At 45.4% G+C, this 23,657-nt stretch overlaps 1 protein-coding gene across 2 annotated transcripts in view; it reads right to left on the bottom strand.

Annotated features, from left to right (window-relative positions):
- The window catches only part of CNTN2 (contactin 2), a 184,647-nt gene that overhangs the window by 47,818 nt on the left and 113,172 nt on the right, over nucleotides 1-23,657 (bottom strand). For both annotated transcript variants that reach the window (XM_069238524.1, XM_069238523.1), the window contains exons 11-13: nucleotides 9,669-9,819; nucleotides 6,395-6,522; nucleotides 1,117-1,292 (exon numbers count right to left, since the gene is read on the bottom strand). In XM_069238524.1, the coding sequence (XP_069094625.1) occupies nucleotides 1,117-1,292; nucleotides 6,395-6,522; nucleotides 9,669-9,819 (455 nt within the window). The remainder of the gene's footprint in view (nucleotides 1-1,116; nucleotides 1,293-6,394; nucleotides 6,523-9,668; nucleotides 9,820-23,657) is intronic.

The following is a 23,657-nucleotide window of genomic DNA, read 5'->3' as shown; positions in this document are numbered from 1 at the left end:
CATTGCTTTTTGACGCTGCCCAAGATTTTCGAAAAATCGTAAACCTGAGGCAGCGCCAAAAACAAATGTCACCCCAGGGGTGATGTTAGAGTGGAACAACAAGGAAAAATTATTTTATTTCTCCTCATTTTTTGCTCTTTCTATGTGTGCTGCATTCTGCACACACACAGGGATGCGCCATATTCCTGTAAATATGGCGCATTCCTTTATTTTGGAAATGACGCAGCTCTGCGCAGCAATATTACTTGTGGCACCACACTGAGCCATTTCCTACTAAATGAGGCCCTATGATTCTAGCATTGGAGCATGCTGTCAGACTGTCACTGCATGACATCAGAAATATACTGTCACATAGAGAACTAATATTGTCAAGGTTCAGTTCATCTAACACTGTCATATAGCCAACATAATATGCGTTCTTGATATAATTAATGCTGCTAGTGCAGTGATGTCCAAGAAGATTTCCTCTAACCCTCTGGAGCCCCCAGCAGACTTTGTAGTGGTCATCGGATGCCTTCAGCAGCTGATCTGAGAAGCTTTACTTGCCCAGGTGTGCAAGTCATGGAAAGTAGTTTTTTCTATTCCCTGTCCCCATACCTTGAGATTTCAGTGTCTCTCTGTGCCTCACAGTCAGGAATGTAATGCAGGCCTCTGTTGGCCCTGTGATGCTGGGGATAGGTGGGGGCTGCCTCTAAAAGCCCCCCATTCAGCTTCAGGCCTTTAAATACATGTGAGGTAAAACAGCCTTGTGATCCCTCACCACGTTCTGCAGGGGGGGTTACAGCATTTTACGTTACACCACCGAGCATACCTTGGTGGGTACAGTGTCTATCTGTGCTCCATACTTTGAAGGTGCAGTGGGTGGCACATGCAGGTATCCCCCATGGATCCCCAGGTACTCACTGATGTGGTTGTGAGGTTGTGCCCCGATACCTTCACCAGGTCATCAAGGAGACCTTGCAAATCATGGATGTAGGACTGGAAGTCAGGGGTGCTTTATCTCTATCCCCTAGACCCCCCACCTTGAAAATGCAGTGCCTGTGCCATCTACCTTTGGGATGGAGAGGGGGGCATGTACAAATGTCTACATGGTCCCATGGATTCCCCAATACTCACAGTTGTGGTCATGAGATAGTGTCCTGATGCCTTCTCCAGGTCTATGGGGAGGCCTTGCAAGGCCCAGGTGAAGGATAGGTCCATGGTGGGGTCGTGCGATGCGTGGCACTGCAGAGTTACGTTGTCGCCCATGTTGATGTCGGCATTGGTAGGCGCCAGGGTGATTTTTGTGGCATCTGAAAGGTTAGAGCAGGGAAAGTAACTGAGTTAAAGGGCAGAATTAGTGGAGGCAGATCTGAGAGACAGGTGTGTGGGTGTGTGAAGAGTTTGTACAGTAACTTGGTCTTTTGGAATTCACAATTTGGAGCAGACCTTTGACCTCTGGTATAACAAAAGCTTACCGTAACGTTCTAGAGCGCTGACATGAATTAATGATGACACCTTTGTCACACTATTGTGATCCCGAAAGCCAACACATCTAAAGGGTTCTGGGTGTCCAGGTCTCCCTCACTATGTCCCACGTGTAGAATTCCTGAGAGTGCTTTTGTGTGCAGTGCTGAAGCATTACAAAGCCTTCCGTTCGCCATGAAGTGCCAAAAGGCAGTACAAAGGACAATGAGACGCATTTCAGAGTGCACTGTAGGAGGAGGAGGGCAAGGATGCCCCAGTGGATTTCCGCTTGACTATCGGTAGTGCTTGTCCAAGAGCTTGCAGCTGGAAGATGCCAAGGACTGAACAGCATAAGAGGCATCACCCACCGGGCTCTCTGAATGAGTGCTTGCCAGTATTTTACCACCTGGATTCCACTCTTACATGCCCGACTCTTTTGTCTCTCAGACAGACACAGTCCGCCCCTGACCTGTGCTCTTCTTGTCTAGGGCACGGCCTATGTTTGAAATCACCCTATCCCTGGATAGCTTGGGGGATAAATTGGTGGCAGTGAGCAGCGTCTTGAGGACGTCATCAGGGCCGGCCCACCCCTCAGTGTACAAATTATCCATAATGGATGTTGTAGGAATTTCCACACAACCCAGCCACCTTTTTCATTACTGGTGGTACCCTCTTCTAGTGCTGTGCAAATTCACTGGGAGGGATCCCAGGTCCTCTTTCTTTACTCAATCTAGTCTCACTCAGCGACGTGAGTAGCCAGTTGTCCAGCTGAGGTAATGACTGAGGTCCCACCTTCACCTGGTCTCCTGTCTCTGTATCTCTCCCATCGCAGGGTTACTAGATGGCTCCATCTCACTGAGTCCTCTCTTTGTTTCCATGAAAGCAGGCCCAGTTCACACAGGATCTGCCACTGCCTGCAGTTGATGTGTACATTTCCTGAAAATCACATCCAATTATAACGAAATATTTACAACGCTGACTTGTAAGGGAGTGCATCTGCTAACCAATAACTGGACTGGCTGCCCAGTGCCTAGAAACATATACTGTGGCACATAACAACGACCCCTTAGAACAGTATCACCAGTGACCTTCTTAACACAGGGGCCACAGTAAAAAACTTAGCACAGCCAAATAGGATTTGAAAATGAAGGAATATTTTGATCTTTTCGTAGGGCCAAAACAGGTCATGTCCCTCTTTCTTTGGAACTCGCCAGAGCCAAGATCTTGTTTTGGTCACCACACTCTTCTGAGCTAATTGTATTCAAACGTTCTTTCACTAAGACTGTAGTTGTGTAATGTAGTAGTCTGTGCACTACCTTTTAAAGATTCCCCATTCCACAGTCTTTCCATCTTGACTCGTCACCCTACCAGGCAGAGTTGTTATTTTAGGGATCTGAACACGTGGGCCGAAGACACCACAAGATGGCGAGATAGACCCTTGAATAGCTGTCACTTCCGGGTGGTAAAGGAGGTACATGTTCTATAGCACGCCATAGGCCAACCCTTGATTAACTCTTCTTTAAAGAATTGATTGACTCCATGCTCAGGGTTTCTGCACAGCTCTGCACCATGTAAAAGCAAAACCATTTTGGTTACAGCATTAACAAACATTGGCAAAGCCAATAGGTCTGACAATGGCTGCCAGCCTTTTGACTCTATTATGCTTGCCTTGTCATGTTTTTGCAAAACGTTATTGTTGGGGAAGTAACCAATCCATCGTCAATCTAAACAAAATTGCCTAAAAGCAAAACATATTTTTTGGTACCAAAAAGGGCACATTGCCATATTAGTCTATGGCACTTAACAGAACTACTTTGCACGTGAATGTGCTGCTTATGAAAAGAGCACCCTGCTACCACTTACAGTCAAGTTAGCCAATGGTTGAAGCAGGCTGACCCATTACCCCATGCTGTATGATGCACTGGAAGGGAGAAAAAGGTGAATGACACAACAACATACCAATGGATGAAAAGGGCTGACTAAAAGTCGCTAAAAGTATAGTATACATAACCTTTTAGTAAAATCAAAAGGTCCTGGCTAAAGCCGGACATAAGAAGATGGAAATGTTCATCTATATCATCAGAGAAGTTCCTTAAAGCCATCAATGCAGAGTCCCATCTAAGCCACCCTAAACTATTCACTCAACGATTTACTTCAACAGTACGAGCACCCACCTGCCATAGTTGCACTTTAGTCATTGCAGCACCCAAAAACACTGAGGTGCACAAAAGTCTTGAAAAACGTATACTCCAAGGTACTCAAATGAACTGCAAGCTATAAAAAGCCAAGGCTCTGTTGGAACGCACTTGGATGTGCTCCAAACTTCAGAAAGATAAATTACCATGCCGTACGCGACTTGGGGGTTAGAAATAATTAATTAAAGGCAAGAAAAAGCCTTACTGTGCAGAACTGATCTCGGAAGCAAGCCACGGTACTGCTGAATTATTCACAATTCTAAAAAAAAGTACCCAGTGGCAGCAGTCAAGGCAGTCATATCTAGCCTTAGAAGGATTTTTAGCTCCTCAAACAGATACTTTGTGAACAACCGATGGAAGCAAATATTAAGGATGTAACAAAACACAACTGATATAAATACAAGCCATCCCACTCGCAGACCCAATAAATATGACCCCTTTGTGCTGATCACTACAGAGGAGTTTGAATAATTCATGAATATGAAGAAACATTCCTCCATGTTGCTGAGTAGCTGCCTACTTCATTTAGGAAACCGCATGCCACGGTACTGACACCACACATTTAACAATGTCAAACTATCTCACCAAGAGGAGTGTTTCCCTGTAAGAAAAACGAATGTGGCCTCCTTGCAAAACAAAAGAAAAACAGATCCTCTAAGAGGACATTTTACATGAAAATTTAAATGTAATCCTTTCTGGAAAAATATGAAAAGTGTTAGTAACTATCAATCGCGAGGACCATTGGAGGCCAGCGTGTCATTGTAACTCAGTGAAGTATCAAACCAGGCCGGGGCACAGAGTTCTCATTGACTGCCTTAGGTATTGACCCAGGGAGGTTCCCTGACCTAGGTGAGATTGGTCCACTCCTCAGAATGGAACAGTATAAATTGTGCTATATTTATAGAAATTTAGGTGGTATAGACAGGTATTGAACCCTTGTCTTTGGTGTAGTTCACTCCTCAGATAGTAACTATCAAAAGGGCAAAGAGGGAATGTTCATCTTGGCAAGACTTCTCTTACATGTGGAGTCCCTTGGAGCCTCAGCACCTCCTTGTTTGTTTCGCCTAAAGAAATATTTTATCTGTCTGCTCTCGAAGACCTATTGTGTACAATGCCAGCACATAGAGTGGGCTTTGGGTCAGTCCATCGCTTATCCTGTCAAACCCATTTGCTTGCTTTTTATTCAGTGGAATTCCTTTCCACTTCTTAGGTTTATTTCTCCACTAGAACATAGCTTCATTGGTTGAATTGTATCCTTCCATGACAGATATCAAGAAACAACTTATTTCTTTCTCTTTCAGCACTCCATGGGAGTATATGTGTTTTCTTGCTCTCTCCCTTGTACTATTCATCTGTGCTGCTTCTCCCCTCACAACCCTGCCCTACGCTCTCTTGCTGTTGCTGCCCTCCCAGTCAGTCAGTTGATTCCACATCCCCCTATCTCACGTCTCTTTTTTTGGTGGCTTTTCTTTCTACTATCCCGCATCTCTCTGCATCCCCCACCTTCTCTGTTGCTCTACCATCACTCTCTGTTGCTTTATTATTATTTTTTTTGTATTTTTTTTCTTTTTTGGATGGACGTGAAGCTGCAATTTGCTCTCAATAATGCATGCACTTTTTTTTTTTTATTTGCCGCTGCAAGGTGGTTTCTCCATCTTGTAACGGTAATTTTTTAAAACATGGTCATTGCTGCATCGTGATGCATAAGTGTGCATGTGAGATGACACATGCATGTGGATACATCATTACGCTGGGTCTACCTTTTTCTTTTTTTCATTGATGCTGTTAGTCATCAGTTAACACGGATTGTATTTCATTTTGCCAATGCTATTAACAATTGGAAACAAGCACTGGCAAAGCCAAAAGGTCAGTTACTACCTTTGAAAGGCAAGACCTACTGTCTTTGCTAATGCTCGTTAAAATCTGTGCTAGTGATTACTTGCACACCTGAACTAGACATTCCATCTTCACTTTCAGAAATATGCAGATACTGAGAAAAAATCTGCTGATTTAAAATTTGCTATTAAAAAATGTGTTACCAATCAAAGAAAGGCCCATATATATTTGTTCTCTCGTTCCGAATGTCTGTTTTGGGTTTGTAGTCAGAGAAATGTGATTCTAAGCACTATGGGTCAATAACTAAAAATGTGAAGCCTACAATCACTGAAAGTATACAACTATTGCACTACTAGATTTGTTGGGCAACCCATACAATATGGGGCCAACTTAGGACATTCCTTTCCTCATCTGTCACTGATGCTTGAGTAAGATCTGAACAAGAAAATACTAATTTGTTATAGCCAGGTATTGACTGTATTCATTGTTAGTGGTCAATATTTACTTCTTTAGTTACATATTGTTCTAGTTCAAGCGTCCTCCTCTGCATTCACTTGCTATATATGCAATGGAAATACTACAAATATTATATGTGAGTGCATGTGCACGCCTAGGTTAGCTGTCTGTAAATAAATATTTACTTTTATGTTGTGCAATTTGTGCTGCTTCCTGAATCCATCTTGCTTCTTGAACCCTTGCTGCATTTCCATACCAATAAACAAACTCATTCTGTGTCTCAAGTGAGTTTCATTTTCAGAAGTCAGCTGCTGCCCAGCTAATTCCTCAGACGGGTTTTTGAGGCCAAGTTGTCACCTAAGGGAGTACGTCTTACAATGTAGTTGAAAAGCTTTATGTGATGGGATGCACACAAGGTTCTTCCCCTAGGGAGGTGCTTCCAGTTTGCCCATACACCTTACCTCGTACAGACAGGGTCCCAGTGCTGTTGGCCTTTCCCATGAAGTTCTCGGCAAAGCAGGTGTATTTGCCCTCATCTGAGCGGCTGATGTTGCGGATGGTGAGCGTGCCGTCCAATGAGATAGATACCCTTTGGAGACAAATGGATATGTTGCATAAACACCTTTCTACCTTATTAATGACCATTAAGGATCTAGACTGGCTACGCAGGGAGAGGGACTCACAGTAGATATCTTTACTTATGCATTTATTCATTTTGAAAAGAGCAGTTCCATGTCAAACAGAAACTCATGGCATGTGAGTTGACAGTAGCAGTCTGGGTGTCTACATTTTAGCAGGTGGTAATTATAGGGGAATAAACAGCAGTAGAATGACATGTGTGGCTCATATTTGCATATATAAGGGGGTTATGAATGAAGATGGAAGTCAAGAGTGAGTTATGCTCAGGGTTTGCCACCCATTTGGATTCTTGAGGGGGAGCAGATGAACTTGGGGGGCAAGCTTGAATGAGAGAAGCATGAGGGTTGCTCAGAGATTGATTAGGATTGCCTTCCCATGAATGGAACATCGCAGGATGATGGCTTCGAATTGGGGAGAAGCACAGGGTAGATCATGAATGGCAAGGAAGTGGAGGATAGGATGGGGTGTAAATGATTTACTTTGTAGAAGGGTATAGAGGCAAAGTGCTGTGGATACTTTTAAAGATCAGGGTGAAGATCTGGATGGGGCAGATGGTCATATATATTTTCGACAATACAATATTAAAAAATAAACCTAGGTTCCAAGCAAGGTGAAGGAGTCATGGTATCAGAAGGGAACATGTTAATGGAGATTAAGGCAGCCAGAGAAGAGATACAAGAGAATGGCTACTTTGGTTTTTAGGTTGAGAAAGCCATCTAGTATTAGGGAGTCCAGGATTAGAATATGGAAGAGAAGCATTTGAAGAAGAAAACAGGTTGTGCGTCACTGGGGTAGAAGTGATAGGGGGAGCCAAAGAGAAGGGGGTGTTACTGGGGAAGGCCGTTCAAAATAATTAGAATGGAGCGATGGGAGGCAGAGATTGCAAGGATCACCAGAAGACTGACAGGATCAGTCCATTTGATAATATAAGGGCTGCGATCTGGATGTCTAGGGATGCAAGAGCTGGGAACATTTCAAGAGAAGTCTCTGTCAAATGATGCAGAGAGGTGAAGGAGGAACAGGCAAGAGAGGAAAGAACTGATACTCTCAGTAAACTGATGGGCAGCATTATATACTAAGTAGATCACGTGTTTTGAGTGATTTCTTACATTTAAAATCATTCACTTTCTCTTGTATCTGAATTGGCAGTTGATTCCAAGCTTTTGACCAGGCAAGACTTTTAAAATTTGCGAAATTTCTAGAAAAAGTGCTGTTTGAGATATTGAGAGGCTGATAGGGAGATACTTTTTAAATTGATCCCATAGAAAAATCGAGCCGATGTTATAGGTGCTATTGTGCACTAAGCAGAGGCAATAAGTGCAAATCAGGTGCATGACAGGCTATCAGTTCCTTCCTTTTGAGCCCAAGAATTAGTCTAGCCATCTTCTTCTGAACCATTTGGAGTCTGGTCAGTAAATATTTAAGCAATACCACATAAAGGGAGCTCCTGTAATCTAGATGGATGTAATGGCTGTCTGTAATATTGTTTTGCGGCAATTTGATGTCAGGAGAGGAAGAATTTTTTAAAAGATTTTTAACACCCTATATGAATTTGGTAATCTGTGGTGGTAATGACAATTTATAGTCAAAAATGACTCCCAGATTTCTACCTGTCTCAGATGGAATAGAAGCGTGCCCCATATTATTCGGCCACTTCAGTGTCAGCTTAGATTTCTAATTTATTGTCCACAACTGGGACCACTGATTTTCCAGCATTGGTAGAGTTCGTTCTGCTTCATCCCATTTGTCTTGGCTATCAAAGTTTTGAAATATCTTTCAAGCCTGGGGAGCTCACCACCCAGCCCGTCTACTGTGTATGGCAAGAGAGACCAAAAGAGCGGATGAGAGTGACTAAAGTTCTCACATACACATTGAATAATGAGGGGCTGGTGGATGAACCCGGTGGGACACCTCAGGAGAGCCTGGATGAAGATTTGTATCAACCCGGCCGCACTGAATGGGATGTTTCTTGCAGGCCTCGTTGCCCCTGCAAAGAAGCACTGGGCGGGAGACAGCCAGGCATCACTATATGAGCTGTAGGAGAAGGAGCTGAGGAGGATGGCAAGGTAATGGGGTTTTAATGTCTGATGGGATCTAGAGAGTAAGGCAGATGAGGATGTCTGGTGTGACAATGCAAGACTTAAGGAATGCGCTTTCAGCTAAAAATAATAATCAATTAATGTTCACAGAAAAATCCTGCAATTACATGTTGTGGATCTTTTTTAAATATGTTGCAGCGCTTGCCCAGGCTGCCACTAGTAGGTGGAGGCTCTGCATTCACCAATGTTTGTGTGAAAAGCAACCTTACCGTTACACCTGATCCTCTTGTACGGAGTTTACACCATTGTAGAAATTCCCGGCGACCACCGATTGTGCCCCAGGACTCTCAGTTCAAGAGGGTATTGGTGGGTGAATTCATTAGACAGGATAATGGTAGTGCCCCTCAGCAGGACACGCCTCACAGGACACTACCACTATGGCAGGTCTTTCTCCCACAGTGCACCAGCTCTTGGAGTCATGTGGCACGCCTAGAGACCACCTCTCATGGTAGTTGTGTGACCAACCTGCAGATGCTCAGCCTGTTTTAGGGTGATTCTCAGTGCAAACTAGAGGGTCCTCTCTGTCCCGAGCCCACAGCAGCCGCTCTGCCGGTAGAGGACAGTGCTCGCAGGGCACACCTACTATGCCAGTTTGGTTGACCTAGTGAATATTACACATTCCCTGCCAGTGCCATACCTCCGTGCACACTGCACCTCTCCCACCCGACCTGTTGCCTTCATTGTACTCACCATTCCATTTCTGTCTCCTGCACTGCATTTGCTCTCCAGTCCCCATTTTTCAAAGCGCCCATGCATGCTATGCACTGCCCGCTGAACCTGTACCGCCCGCCCCGTGCCCACATCACCCACTGCTGCCGACCTTCTAGTTTTACACACACAATGCTTCTGCCTTCCCGCCCTCTGCTTGTAATGCTCACTGCGTCACACCTGCTAGTCCTGTCCCCCACGTTACAAATGTCATCTGTCTTGACAGTTTTGCGCCAGCAGTGCACGGTGCACCTGCCTCTTGGCCCCGGGCACCCCAGAGGACATATACCTGGAGTTGTTGACCAGCAGTTCCGTCCCCTTGCTCCAGAAGACTATGGGTGTGGGCGCCGCTCTCGGCTGGCACTGAATCATAACCTCGCCGCCTCGCGCTGCCGGAATCAGCCGCTTCACCGGGTTGAGCCTGAAATCTGGAGCAAGAGCTGGAAAGAAAGAGATATTCATTATGAGGATCAATGAAGACCCTTTAGAGCCGACATGCACCATCGACAGCGGGATCAACCGAGAAAAAGGGGTGCTCACGGTGGCATGGCCACAGTGCTCGGAGCGTACAAAATATCTTGTCATCCATTCTGGAGGTCTGAGAGGAGCTTAAAAGGAAGGGAGGGTTACCACCACTACAGCCATCACTCAGAGGGTCTGAAACAAGCTTTCACCGTCGCCTTATGCCTAGGCCTAGTCTACAAGGCAATGAGCCTCTCAGTGGTGGCTGGTGAATGAAAGCAGTGGTGGGGCACAAATACAAGACGGAATTGCACCTTGTGAGAGAGCCTCACTACCCACGTATTTCCATTCACCTACTCACCCACTGCCTTTGGTCGCCTACCCATTCACTCATCCACATTGTCATCCACTGCCATTCACACAAGCCCGGCAAACACTTATTCAAACAAACACACATTGCCTCACCCATCCAGTATCCAGCAGTTTCAGTGATAAAAGCTGCGCTTTTATTTGAGCTGCAGATTACATGTTTAATATGACATATCACGTCATTAGTCTGCTAGAAGAGATAAAAGGAGCATAACTAGCCATGATAAATTACTGGAACCATTACTGCCTTTGAGAGACGAAATCACCTACAGAGGCAGTGAAGGGAAGGGAGAGGAGAGCTGAGAGAACAGATTTTTTTCTTATTGTCTGTAAAAAAGATAGAGCTCCAACTTACTTGTGTGCAGGGTTGTATTTGGCATATTTATGACTTGAGGTCTTCAGGTCACTCTTCCCAGAGAGCCCTGGACGGAGTTATTTATTGTATTTATTCCATTTCTCTGCCACAGACTGCTTGTAATGCAGGAAAAGGGGATTTTGTTTGCGCAATGCCACATTCTTTAAAACATGACCTCTGGTACGTAACATGCTAGAGTGGGGTGTGGTCAGTAAGGCCTTCAGATCACACCCCACCATATGAGTATATAGGAAAGGGTGGATAATAATATCGGAGTGGCATGAAGTTTTCAGAAACCTGGGCTGAACAAAAAACGCTCCAGGCTGTTTACTATCAGGGCTTCTGTAAAGGAGGAGATAAGCCAGGGACGTCACTGCGTTCTGAGAAAACGTAAGGGCTTTGCGTGGGCAAGCCCTGTCAGCCCTACTGTGCAGCTTTCAGCCACATACTCACGCAGGCGCAGTGGGACTTTTGAAAGTGCACAACTTTCACTCGGAAAATGTTGTGCAGAAATTTTTTACTTTCATCATGTAATTAAATATATGCTTCACTAGAGAGGCCAGAAAAGGCTAGGGGCGCAGCCCCTTAGCCCTTGAACACCAGCCACCCCTGCTCTCAGTTCTCCAAAAGCGGTGTCAGTCAGTAGGGTCAAAACATAACTTGTCAACAATACACATTAAAGGGCTCAACCAACAAGGTATTGATACTTTCAGTTCACAAACAGATCCCAGCATCTATCCATAAATTTCACCCTTCCATCCACCGGCTAAAATCCACCATTTCACCTTTTCATTCTGTCATCCAGTCATTCTTTCATCCATCATTGAATCTGTCACCAATCCATCCATCCTTTAGCCATTCCATCTATCCATCTGTTCACTCATCCATCCATCCATCCATACAACCATCACTTGATTTACCCATCCGTCAATAAAGCCTTTCAATCATACCTTGATTCTTTTGTCCATCCATTCATCCACCCATCATCCATCCATTCCCTTAAATTTCCATTTACAATGCAATCCATCCATTCATCCACCCTAACTCTCACACTTCTATTTACTCTGCCACCCTTTCAATCACAATCTATCCATCCATTCAGAGTTCCATTTACTCCGTCTTCCTTTTACCCACCCATCAATCCATCTTCTCAGCTTTGCATTTACTCTGCTATCCTTTTACATAACCCATCCACCCACCCATCCATCCATACCTTCCGATCTCTATTTACCCTTCATCCTTTCACACACCCATTCATCCATCTATCCTCATGTTGTCATGTACCTCGCCAGGGCTTCATCCATCCCTCCCCTCAGATGTCCTTTTTCTCTACCATTCTCTCACCCACCCATTCACCAACCCATCATACATCATTTTATTCATCCATCCTCTCACATTTCCATTTAGTCTGCCATTCTTTCACCGAACCAAACTAATCCATCCATCAATCCATGCTCTAATATCCATTTACTCTGTCATCTTCTCATCAAAAGTAATCCATTCATCCTTGTACCCATTCTTCCTTCACCCACCCATTGATCCTTTCACCCACACATCCATTCATCATTTCACCCACCCATTCATCCTTTCCTTCGCCCACTAATCCTTTCATCTACTCATTCGTCCATCCTTCCGTCCATTTATCTTTGTAAATATGGCTCAGCGATTTTTGCCTTGTTGATTCACATTAGCATTTTAAAAAATTGCGTTAATATGGCGCAAGGAGGCGCTAGGGACTTATAAATCTGGCCTTAACTGTTTTGTGCACTGTTGTATTTTTACTTTTCCTTCGCAGTCTGCATGCTAAAGAATGAACCCTGTTCTTGGCAGAGGCACAGACCATTTTACAAAAGATACATGTGATGGACAGGAATAAAAACAGCTGAAACAGTCAAGCCTTCTTTGTTCATTATTACATTAACAAAACGTCTCAAACATCATAGGTACTGCCACAACATTACAGTAGTCGATATTTTAACCACAATGTTACTTCTCCGAGATCTGACACACACCCTGTCCTGCTTTTCTCAGTCTTTGACCCTTCCAGATCCTGTACCTTTCCCCACCAGCTGCCTACACTCCTTCTGGAAGCCATTTGACCATCCATCCTGGATGCCTCCATTTTACACAGTCTACTCATCCCATCCAAAGGCCACCACTTTACAGAGTTCACTCCCCCATCCCAAGCCTACCACCTTGCCCGAGAATGCTTTTTGGGGGATCGGCACCTAGTTTATGCAGAGTCCGCACCTCCTAGCAGCTAAGAAATATTGGGGGCGTTCACGCCCCATTCTAATTATGCATTTTTTTGTGATTCCTGACTAGTTGTGCTCTATTAGCCGTGTGTTGTATATTACTTTTTTGTTTATTGGAATATACAATGAACCACACAAACCTTCAAGTCAATTAACCACCATACTCTAAAGGTGCTCTTTGCAGGGTGGTAAACAATCCTTTATCAGTCGCAGAGCATTTTCCTCAGGGTGAGAATATGTTGTATGTAAAAATACAATGTTCACTTGCAGAGCTATCAAAGACGTATTTGGGGGTGCACTCTGAATCTTTGAGCATATATTTGGAGTTTTGTATCATAACACCATCCTCTAGCACAGGCCACTAATCTCTTCAAAAGATACAGGTCTGACCTGACATTGACAATGCTGAGTGGGATTAGTTTGCCAGATTGTATCAATCCTATTTGCTCCAGCTGGGGTGAGCCTTGCCTACTCCTTTGAAGAGTGAAGTCTGCAAATGGAGTAACTTGGTGTGAGAAATTGGGTTACTGGTTGGCTGAAGTGTGAGCCCTGGTCAAGCAGCAACCTCAATCCTTGTCAGGCTAAGGCACAAACCCCAAATTAGACTGTGCTCAAATCCCTGGTAGCTTGGCATAAAGCAGCCAGGCATAACTTAGAGGCAATTTGTAAAATACTCGTGCAACCCTTTAAACAGTAAGACAGAGAAAACACCACACAAAACGATCCCACAGCCAGTTAGAAAAATAGAGCAAAATGTAGTTAAAAAAACAAGACCAAAACAACAAAAATGCAATCAGTAGAATCAGAGATGTGAGTTTTTAAAAAATATTGTAAAAATAGCACCAAAAAGCACAAAGAGCAATCTAGGAATATCTGGTCATGCTGGACCGGGTAAAAGTCACACTTTCAGGCAGACCGTGATGGAGAGCAGGTCAGATACAGTCACCAAGTTAGGCCAGCTGTAGGTTTACCTTCTCAGGTTCATGCCAAGAGTCCCGTTCACATTGTTGAGGGCTGCCAGGAGCAGGGAGAGCATTGCAGGACGCCATTGGCAAAGTGCAGAGCCAGCCGGCGGTGCGGGTGGGTGTTGCTGGAGCTTTGCAGTGGCTGTTTCTAGGAGTGACTGATGCAATGCAAAGACTCTGGCTGACAGAGCTTGTGCTAATTTGTGGTGTGAGTGATGAGGTCTCAGTGCAAACAGGCCTGTTCGCAGTCTCCAGGAGCCCAAAAACTTGATTTCAGCACCCATGAGTCACACCAAGGGTCCAGCACCTGACAGGCACCATTTGGGGATCAGGAACTTGCTACAGCTGTGTCCGGGGGCTGGTGCAGGATGTTGGGGAGCCTTTTATGCCCCTGAGGCTCAGATCATGAGGCCAGCAGGCTAGCCTTTGGAGTCACTCTGGGGTCCTGGGTTTAAGCTGAAGTTGCAGATCCAGTTCTCCTTCCCTAGGCTAGAGAGCAGCACATCAGTACAGCAGGGCAGCAGTTCCTTCAGAGCAACAGTCCAGCAGAGTGGCAGTCCTTTTAGCAGCACAGCAATCCTTCTTCCGATCACAGTCTCTATAAGTTCAGAAATGTACTCAAGAGTTGTGGTCTGAGTTCAAGATTTATACACCATTGGGCCTTTGAAGTGGGGAGAAGCTTCTGAAAGTATGCCTTTGAGTGCAAAGATGCCCTGTCTCCCTTGCCCTGGCTCCTGACTAACTAAACGGAGTATGTAGCCCTTTAAGTGGAGGCAGGACATAGGGCCTCATTCTGACCCTGGCGGACGGCGGAGGCCGTCCGCCAGGGTACCACTGCTGAATGACCGCACCGCGGTCAAAAGACCGCGGCGGCCATTCAGACATTTCCTCTGGGCCGGCGGGTGCTCTCCAAAAGAGCGCCCGCCGGCCCAGAGGAAATGCCCCTGCAACGAGGACGCCGGCTCAGAATTGAGCCGGCGTAGTTGCAGGGGTGCGACGGGTGCAGTTGCACCCGTCGCGTATTTCAGTGTCTGCTTAGCAGACACTGAAATACTTTTCGGGGCCCTCTTACGGGGGCCCCTGCCGTGCCCATGCCATTGGCATGGGCACGGCAGGGGCCCCCAGGGGCCCCGCGGCACCCCCTACCGCCATCCTGTTCCTGGCGGGCGAACCGCCAGGAACAGGATGGCGGTAGGGGGTGTCAGAATCCCCCATGGCGGCGCAGCAAGCTGCGCCGCCATGGGGGATTCTAAGGGCAGCGGTAAACCGGCGGGAGACCGCCGGTTTGCCTCTTCTGACCGCGGCCGAACCGCCGCGGTCAGAATGCCCTGCGGGGCACCGCCGGCCTGTCGGCGGTGCTCCCGCCGACCCTGGCCCCGGCGGTCTTAGACCGCCGGGGTCAGAATGACCCCCATAGTCTTTTCAAGTGCCATCCTCCCAGTAATGGCCCATTGAGTCACACGTAAGCTACCTAATGTGTGTGGCTGTTTAGGAGGAATACACAAGGCCCAACTATCAGCTACACCCAGTCATGTGATCAGAGACAGGCTGCAGGCACCAGATGGCAAAGGCAAAAAAAATCAACTTTCTAAAAGTGCCATTTTCAGAATTGCAATTTAAAATCTGACTTCGCCATGTTAGGATTTTAAATTGTGATTCCACACATATCAAACATGAACTGCTAACCTACTCCCATTTGTAAATTACACTTATAAAATGTAATAAGGGAACTCCAAAGTTATCCTATGAGAGAGGTAGGACTTGTAGTAGAGAAAACCAAATGTAAGAGTTTTTCACTACCAGGACATGTAAACCTAAAAGTACAAGCCTACGTTTTAACTGTATTGCACCCTGCCCTCTGGGCTGTCCAGGATCTACCCTAGGGATGACTTATATGTATAAAAAGAGATGGTGTAGGCCCAGCAAAAGGTTTATTTTGCCCAGTTGAAATGTCAGTTTAAAAACTGCACACATAGGCTGCAATGGCAAGTGTGAGACATATTTAAAGGGCTACTTAAGTGGGTGGCACAATCAGTGCCGCAGACCCAATAGTAGCATTTAATTTACAGGCACTGAGCACACATAGTGCCACTTTACTAGAGACGTATAGGTAAATTAAATATGCTAATTGGGTATAAGCCAATGTTACCATGTTTTAAGGAGAGAGCACAAGCACTTTAGCACGGGTTATCAGTGATAAAGTGTGCAGAGTCCTACGTCCAACAGAAACAAATTCTGCAAACAAAAGGAAGCATGATTGCAAAAACTCTGGGGATGACCCTGCAGAAAAGGTCAAGACCAACATTTGGCTATTAAATTGGAATTAAATATCATCTTAGCCGCTGGTACAGCAATGGTAAACAACAGTGTCCACCACACGAACTGGCTTGCATGGCCTTTGTTCTCTTATCTGCAACATCAAGAAGACTTATAAGCAGACACTAGTGTCGTAGTGAGTGCTACAAAAATCCTAAAAGGATGTACAACAAGGTGGGTGATCAGACAGCACCACCCCTAGCACCGGATGTGGTCCAGTAGGTAGCTGGTTTTATTCATGGAACTTTGCACCTGGATATCTAATCCTGGATTTACAATTTACCCTAAATAGCTGGTAAGAAAATAATGTATTACAAAACTGATCAGGGAACCCACCACAGTGGCACTTCCGAGTGGTAGACTGCCCCTTGGCATCACCATTGGAACCAGCACCAGTAATGTTGTAGTAGAAAAGTTGTAAACTCTGCAGCCAGGAGATGTAGGTCCAGAACTTTCGCACAACACAATGTAGCAAGACAACTTGCTGCACTGCGTGAAAGGGAGAGGGCAGGAATGTGACAAATTTAACATTATGCGGTGCATTACTGCCCTTTCCTTGCAATGTCTTGCACCAACACAAGCACCCCTGTGCCATGGTGCAAGGTTGCCCTTGTTGTAGGCTGGCTTATTTGTGTGCAGGAACTTTCTGCACAGTAACTATCCTCTAAGACTTTTTCTTCTTTCTTTATGTAATGCAGAATACAGCACATGTAGACAGACTAAAACACAAGGAGAACTACACATATTTCTCCTTGTAATGCCTTACCTGGGAAGGCATAGCATTTTGTGGCATTCCCAGGTCTACACTCATAGCAAATATGGTAATGCGCCAACATTCATGGGTGTATGCGTGGAAATAACCAAGCATCACTCATGGAACTCATTACCTGGACAGAGTAACGCAAGGCAGCTATTTGTGCTACCTTACCATACTCCAGATTTGCCAAGTACCGCAGGGCCACGCAAGGTGGTCTTACACTGCTTGGTAAATCTGACTTTAGTTTTGTGTTGCTCTAACATTACCTTGTGTGATGTAAGGGCAACGCAACACTATGATAAGTCTGGTCTGCAAGACTTGCTCTTGGGCAATCAGTTTTTTTATATGTTCCTCTGCTCCAGTTTTTTGCAAGGGTGTTTAAGTATTTGGCACCAGATTTAACACTGACAGTAAGTGGGTGGTGAGTAAGCTGGAACATAACGTAACAGACATTGAACATTAATACCACAAGAAACATTCTCCAGTCAGCACCTCACAGGATCGTGCATGGTTTATTAATTTTATCTACACATTGTGCTCCGGAAAGCAGTGGTTTCAGAAAACCGCTGACCAATCACTTTTTGTGGTTTCACCTGCGCTTGTGCTGTGCTTGCGAAATCTCTTGTAGTATTAGGTTTCAATTGCACAATGCTAGTGCTGAGCTTGGGAAATTTCTTGTTTAAAAAAAAAAAAAAACTTAAAAGGGGCTTAGAACCCACCCAAAACTTACCTGAACTTACCATTTGTTGATTCCAACGTCACTCTAATTTACATGCTTCTGATTGGTCAGCACGTTGCCTGCTTTTACTTCCTGCTCTGATTTGCCTGTCCATGCTGTGGCGTGGAGCTTTGCCCAAGAACAGCTTTTGGTCATTGGCCACTGGCTAGTGGCCAATGTCCTTTCAGTGGCGAGGCACTTCAGAAGGTATTTTGTTTTTCATTTGGTACCTAGCACTCCATACGAGTGCATCTGCAGGCCATCTGCTCTCCTCCTTGGTTTTACAAACATCCTCTCCTCCTCAGTTTTACAAACGTCCTTGAACTTTAAGCTAGGCAAGCAGTTGTATCGAAACCGTAAGCATTATGGAGATTTCTGTTTCATTTAAGAGTCTCTTTTGTTTCCTGCGACATGGACTTCAGAATCCTGCTTCGAAGACGGTAGCTTGTGGCCCATGTCCCACATCAGAGGTGAGTGCCTGCACAGGGCAGTGTGCAGGGAATGTGTGTAGTGAATACATGGCCATTGTGAGAGCTGCACAAGAAGTGCAGGAACTGTCTGTGACAGACCCAGCTTTACTATTTTTTTTGTTTTTGCCTGCTAGGGTTGTGGTGCACCTTTGTGTTTTACTTCAACATTTACCAGACATAGAGATTGCTCAGTATTGAAGCAGGTTCTGTCAATTTATTTTCTCCCATCCCCTCCTCCTTCTTCAAGGTGCGCTTGAAGTCAGTTGATTTCCTTTTGGATAAGCATCAATCCAGAGGGAACAGGGCAATTGCATGCAGCATTACGCTACAATATGTTGTAGCTTACAAAATACTAATATTGTGTTGTTTTCTGCGGGTTGTGTCTCTGAAACTGGCTCGAGCTCCATCTCCTGCTCAGTTTACCCTTGTAAGGACTTGTAGCTGTCAATATAGTGTGTGGGCAACATTTCATAATCGGCAGGATTGGTGAACCTTTTGGGAGAGCTTATGTAATTCACAGTGATAAGCAGAACGATGGCGTGCATTCTGTAACTTATATTTATGTTTCCTGCCTAATCATGTGTCTGTGTAGTTATACCGCTCATGGAAAACACATTGACAAAGTCAATAGATTTTACATAAGTGAAACTTATTGGCTTTGCCGATGCTTGTTGAATCTGGCACCTAAGCTCCACCATAGGCCTTTTGCAGCACAGCCAGCAGAGAGCAACTTATGGTCACTTGTTACAAAAACATAATTCATTTTATTATTCCGCATCAAAATCATAAAAGTTAATGTGTCACACATTTGAAAATTCACCTCTTTAACTATTCCGACTAGGTACCAACACGTGCGTTTCCTGCTGAGAAACATTCCTTCCTCAGGGATTCAGTCACGACTCCAGTGAATCCCTGTGGGAGGGGTGCTTGTCAGCTTGGAACACAGGTTTTGGGAGGGAATCGGAAAAATGTTAACTTTCGTGATGATTTCTGATACGGAATAAAAGTAACGTTTAACTTTGCCAACGAGCGATTATGAGTGGCCCTCTTATGGCTGTACGGCAAAATACTTGAATAATACTCAATACAACACACAAGAAAAAGGTAAACACTAAAGCTGGTCAGAGCCTGAGGGTAAAGAGGCAACCCCTAAAGACAAACCCGGGGCGGTTTCTGCTAGGATTGTTGCTGGTCCCAACGACTGCTTGCTTCAGAGGGCAGACCATGAATAATTTCAAAAGGGGGTACGATACAGAGCTCTTTTTTTGGTTTGGAGAAAGCAATGGCAAGATTTTATTCCTTGGAGATAAACTTGAAACACCAAAGGGCAGCCTTGCACCCGTACGGAGATGAGCGAACAAATATTAAAATGATGTTAAAAAAACAGATCGATGATAGGAATCAGAAACCTGCGGGAGCTCCCCTCACTACTCATTGATTCTAATTCTAAACAGGAGGCTTTGGGACTGCGGCCCCACAATAAGTGATGTGACTCCAAACTCCGAGGGTGAAATACTGTATTATGGGTGAGTGATGGGCGCCTACTGGTGCCTTTCCTCAGCACCTCAAGCATGCCAAATGAACTGAAACTTTGTGAAAGGCAGGGCTCAGTGTAGGTTCTGTTAAACAACACAATTATGCACAGCACTCACTACCCGTGAATTGAATATTTAATATTTAAAGCGGGTATGGGCTCAGGAGACAAACATCACACTTGGAATGGGGCGTGGCCTTCTCCAATATGTGTTTGTTGGGATGTGGTGTGAACTCATCACAAATGTTATCGTCGGCGCAATATGTGAATTCTCGTGTATGGCAGCTACAGGGTCTACTGTGGAGTTTTTTACTTGCGATCTCTTCCACCTTTCAGACATCTCAATGGCCTACCAACTTCACAACGTGATCCTCTAGATTTCTGACCATGCCACTCTGGTGCAATGCCATCCGATGTGTGCTCTTTAAAAAATATATAAACGAAATGGCTGTGTAGACTGGCCCAAGCTGATGCTGACAGACTGGGCTTAGAGCCAATCACAAATGTGGTGCTGACTGATCGGCTAAGATGGGACCTGTAGGGCAGGACGGATCACCCACCATTCACAGAGCTCTAAGCATGCTGCTGATAATTTAAGCTGTAGGCATAAAATGCCTAGTCAGAGGGTTCCCTACACCTCCATTTGAGGATGCTTCAATCCTCATTCGTCAGTCTCCATGTGTGGGTATCAGGCAGCTTGCAAAGTGTTGCCCCCTTCTGTCTAAGAATGTCCAGGCCTGGGCTCCTTCCACCTCTGATCCCCGGAGACATAGTGAGGCATAGTGAGTGGTGGTGGTACTTCACTGGAAGCTGGGACCCATAACAGCTGCTCAGAAATTTCCTTCGCAGCCTCTCCCTTTCACCCTGTTAGACTGGCAGAGCGTGGTCAGATGCCACATAAGGTTTGAGGTGAGGCATCACTGTCTTCAATGGCACAGGTCTGAATCCTAGAGCTCCACTCAGCCCGGATTAACAAAATGAGGCCCAGTGAGTAAGGTTGCAATTTATATCTGTTATTCAGCATCAAGAACCCTTTCAGGGTCAGCGTGTACTTTACAAATACACGGATATCATATAATCTGTCTGTCATTGGTCTGCGCCTGCTGATGTGTTGTGTTTTGCAAACACATGGCAATGATGCCTTTGTCTCAGAAAAGTGAATGTAGCCTGCAGTAAGCAGCAGAACTGTACAGAGGTGTATGTGGTGAACAGATGGAAGTGGCATATTGGCTTTTATGGCCACATTTGGCATTTAGAGGTTGGAAATACCAGAAGGGGGGCATCAAGGGCATACAGGTAAGCGACTCCCGGGGCACACAAGGAGGGCAGTTGCAAACGGGTGCGGGGAGTACAGCAAGGATGCAATACTATCCAGTGCTCGATGTGTCACTGAATCATTTGCCAGGACTTCAGGCCAGGACAGCTAACCACTGGCTCTTGATGTCATGTGCAGTGATATCACCACTGTGGGGGCGGATGTGATGTTTCTGTTGACATATATTATACTAAATAGTAATTTTGACCCTCCCTTTTTTGGTCACAGAATTTTGGCAAGTATGGACCTCCCGAAATGGCAGACTCTTGATCAGGTAAAGTGTTACCAAAATTGTGAACAGTGTCTGGAACGGGAATGTTTCAAAAGAGGTGTGGACACGGGCATCAGGGATGGGGATTAGGGTGGAAGTGGCATCACAGGCGGTGTGGTCACGTTTCAACTTCCTCTGCTATAGTTTGATGTTTACCTGTTCTTCTCGACTCTGACATACCTCAAAACCCAGGCTGTTTGTCCGCCACCCCCTCCCGAACGTAAGGAACCGTATCCGAAGTATTCTGAATCATTACTCAGCCTTCTATGCTAGGTTCTTGCGAAGCTTCTATAGATGGTGTAATGGTCCTTATGCCTGAGCCCCGAACCAGCAGCTAGCAATCTGCAGGAAGTACAAAACGTGAAGGCACAAAGCATGCTGGGAGAACACAGACACAGGCTCCTCATCCAACTACTTCTGGCTCCCTCTTGAAGTCAGTAACAAACTTCAAAATGCTAACACTGCATTCACAATATCAGTGCAATGCAACGATACTCTATCTTACAAAGGGACGATGCATGCTCCAGACGGTTGCATTACCCTTTCCATCACCCAGGGACAAGCTAGCAATGAGCATGTCGCTCCTAAACATCCGAAGATAACATATTAACAATTAAGAGTACATCTGGAGGAATAGCTACCACTGTATTCTCTGAGTTTAGCTAATTTCATAAAGTTACTGGGAGCAGATTTCCATGAGGGTTACTACAATGATGTGTGATTTCGTTGCAGAAATATATAAATGACCATGGGTGGGGTGGAGCGTCGGTAGACCATGTAATAAAAAGGTAGCTTTGAGACAATGTTTGAACAATTCGAAAAACTGCTTCTGGGAGGAGCTCCGCCCAAAATGCCCCTGAGGGATGTCATACTGGCTAACCTTAGTGGGTGTAATAGGAGACAGGTATAAGCTAACTTTCGCTGAGCTACTCTCAGTCCACCCTCCATCTCTCGTAAAAAAACAGACACGTCCTAGTACTAGGTACTGCTTTGCAAAAATAAACTTATTTCTTCAAGTGAAACATGGGATTGAAACACTTGTTTGTTGGGTTATAGCAGCGGCTGAACAAACTTATAGGCCAGCCATATTAGAGAATGTAGTTAGGGGCCCACGAGACGCCCATATCTCAAAGATATTCAGAGACCTTGGGCTGGATGAGGGGGCTCTTACCGATGAGGACCACTCTGCGCCTCTAGGGCTGAAGGGGTCTGTATTTCACCCTTGTCTTATAGGTAATACCAGAAAGGACTTCACCTATCGAGCTAACCATGGTGCGGCAACTCCGCAGAATACCATTCTTAGTACAACATATATGTGTTAGTACTAGAGGGAACAGACTGGAGTAAGGCCAGGGTGATAATCACAATCGAGAGCGCGTCAGTGAAGTTATGCAGTTGGTTCTCTTCAACGTTGAGAGTCTTTTCTTCATTTCAACTGGACTTTCATTCAGAGGTGTACATTTTTATCATTTTTATGGTAACACGTTAAATGAACATTTTTGTGTGTGATAATAATAGACCCTGCCTCACTATCTATGATCTCATCTTTCACATCACCTAACCTTAGACAAACTATGACTGTGACTCCCATAGAGTCAAGCAAGCTTTGGAGGCCAGTCCTTTTGTGATACACTGATTTCCCAGTATACAGGTCAAGCTCTACTGCAACACGTACCCACAGGCTCTGAGAAAAGGCTTACAGTACCTCTTTATCAGGCCATGCTTTTTATCCTTGTGCCCGGAAGCACCCTATTGCAACTTTAAAAGAGCATTTTCCCAGCCTGTGTGTCCCTTGACCAGAGTTCAGGTTGTGTGATAGTACTTTAATACCAATCCCTGTTCCTTTTTACTAGGTCCTACATCTTCAGTGTGTGTCATGCCCTATGTCCCCTTGTCTCGTTGCCCCAGCATGTAACATGCCCTCTGCCCACTTGTCTCAATGCCTCGGACTGTATCAGACTCTCTTTCCACTAGAGTCAGTGCCCTCGGCTCGTAACACACCTTGTGTCCACTTGTCTCAGCTGCCTGGCTGGTACTAGGCCTTGTGTCCACTTGTCTCAGCTGCCTGGCTGGTACTAGGACTTGTGTCCACTTGTCTCTGCTGCCTGGCTGGTACTAGGACTTGTGTCCACTTGTCTCTGCAGCCTGGCTTGTACTAGGCCTTGTGTCCACTTGTCTCAGCTGCCTGGCTTGTACTAGGACTTGTGTCCACTTGTCTCAGCTGCCTGGCTGGTACTAGGACTTGTGTCCACTTGTCTCAGCTGCCTGGCTTGTACTAGGACTTGTGTCCACTTGTCTCAGCTGCCTGGCTGGTACTAGGACTTGTGTCCACTTGTCTCAGATGCCTGGCTGGTACTTGGACTTGTGTCCACTTGTCTCAGCTGCCTGGCTGGTACTTGGACTTGTGTCCACTTGTCTCAGCTGCCTGGCTGGTACTAGGACTTGTGTCCACTTGTCTCAGCTGCCTGGCTTGTACTAGGACTTGTGTCCA

This window comes from Pleurodeles waltl, chromosome 6 (assembly GCF_031143425.1).
Source record: "Pleurodeles waltl isolate 20211129_DDA chromosome 6, aPleWal1.hap1.20221129, whole genome shotgun sequence".
In the NCBI taxonomy this organism is placed as follows: Eukaryota; Metazoa; Chordata; class Amphibia; order Caudata; family Salamandridae; genus Pleurodeles; species Pleurodeles waltl.
The sequence above is the reverse complement of the archived record's forward strand: the minus strand, read 5'-3'. Positions and strand labels throughout refer to the sequence as shown.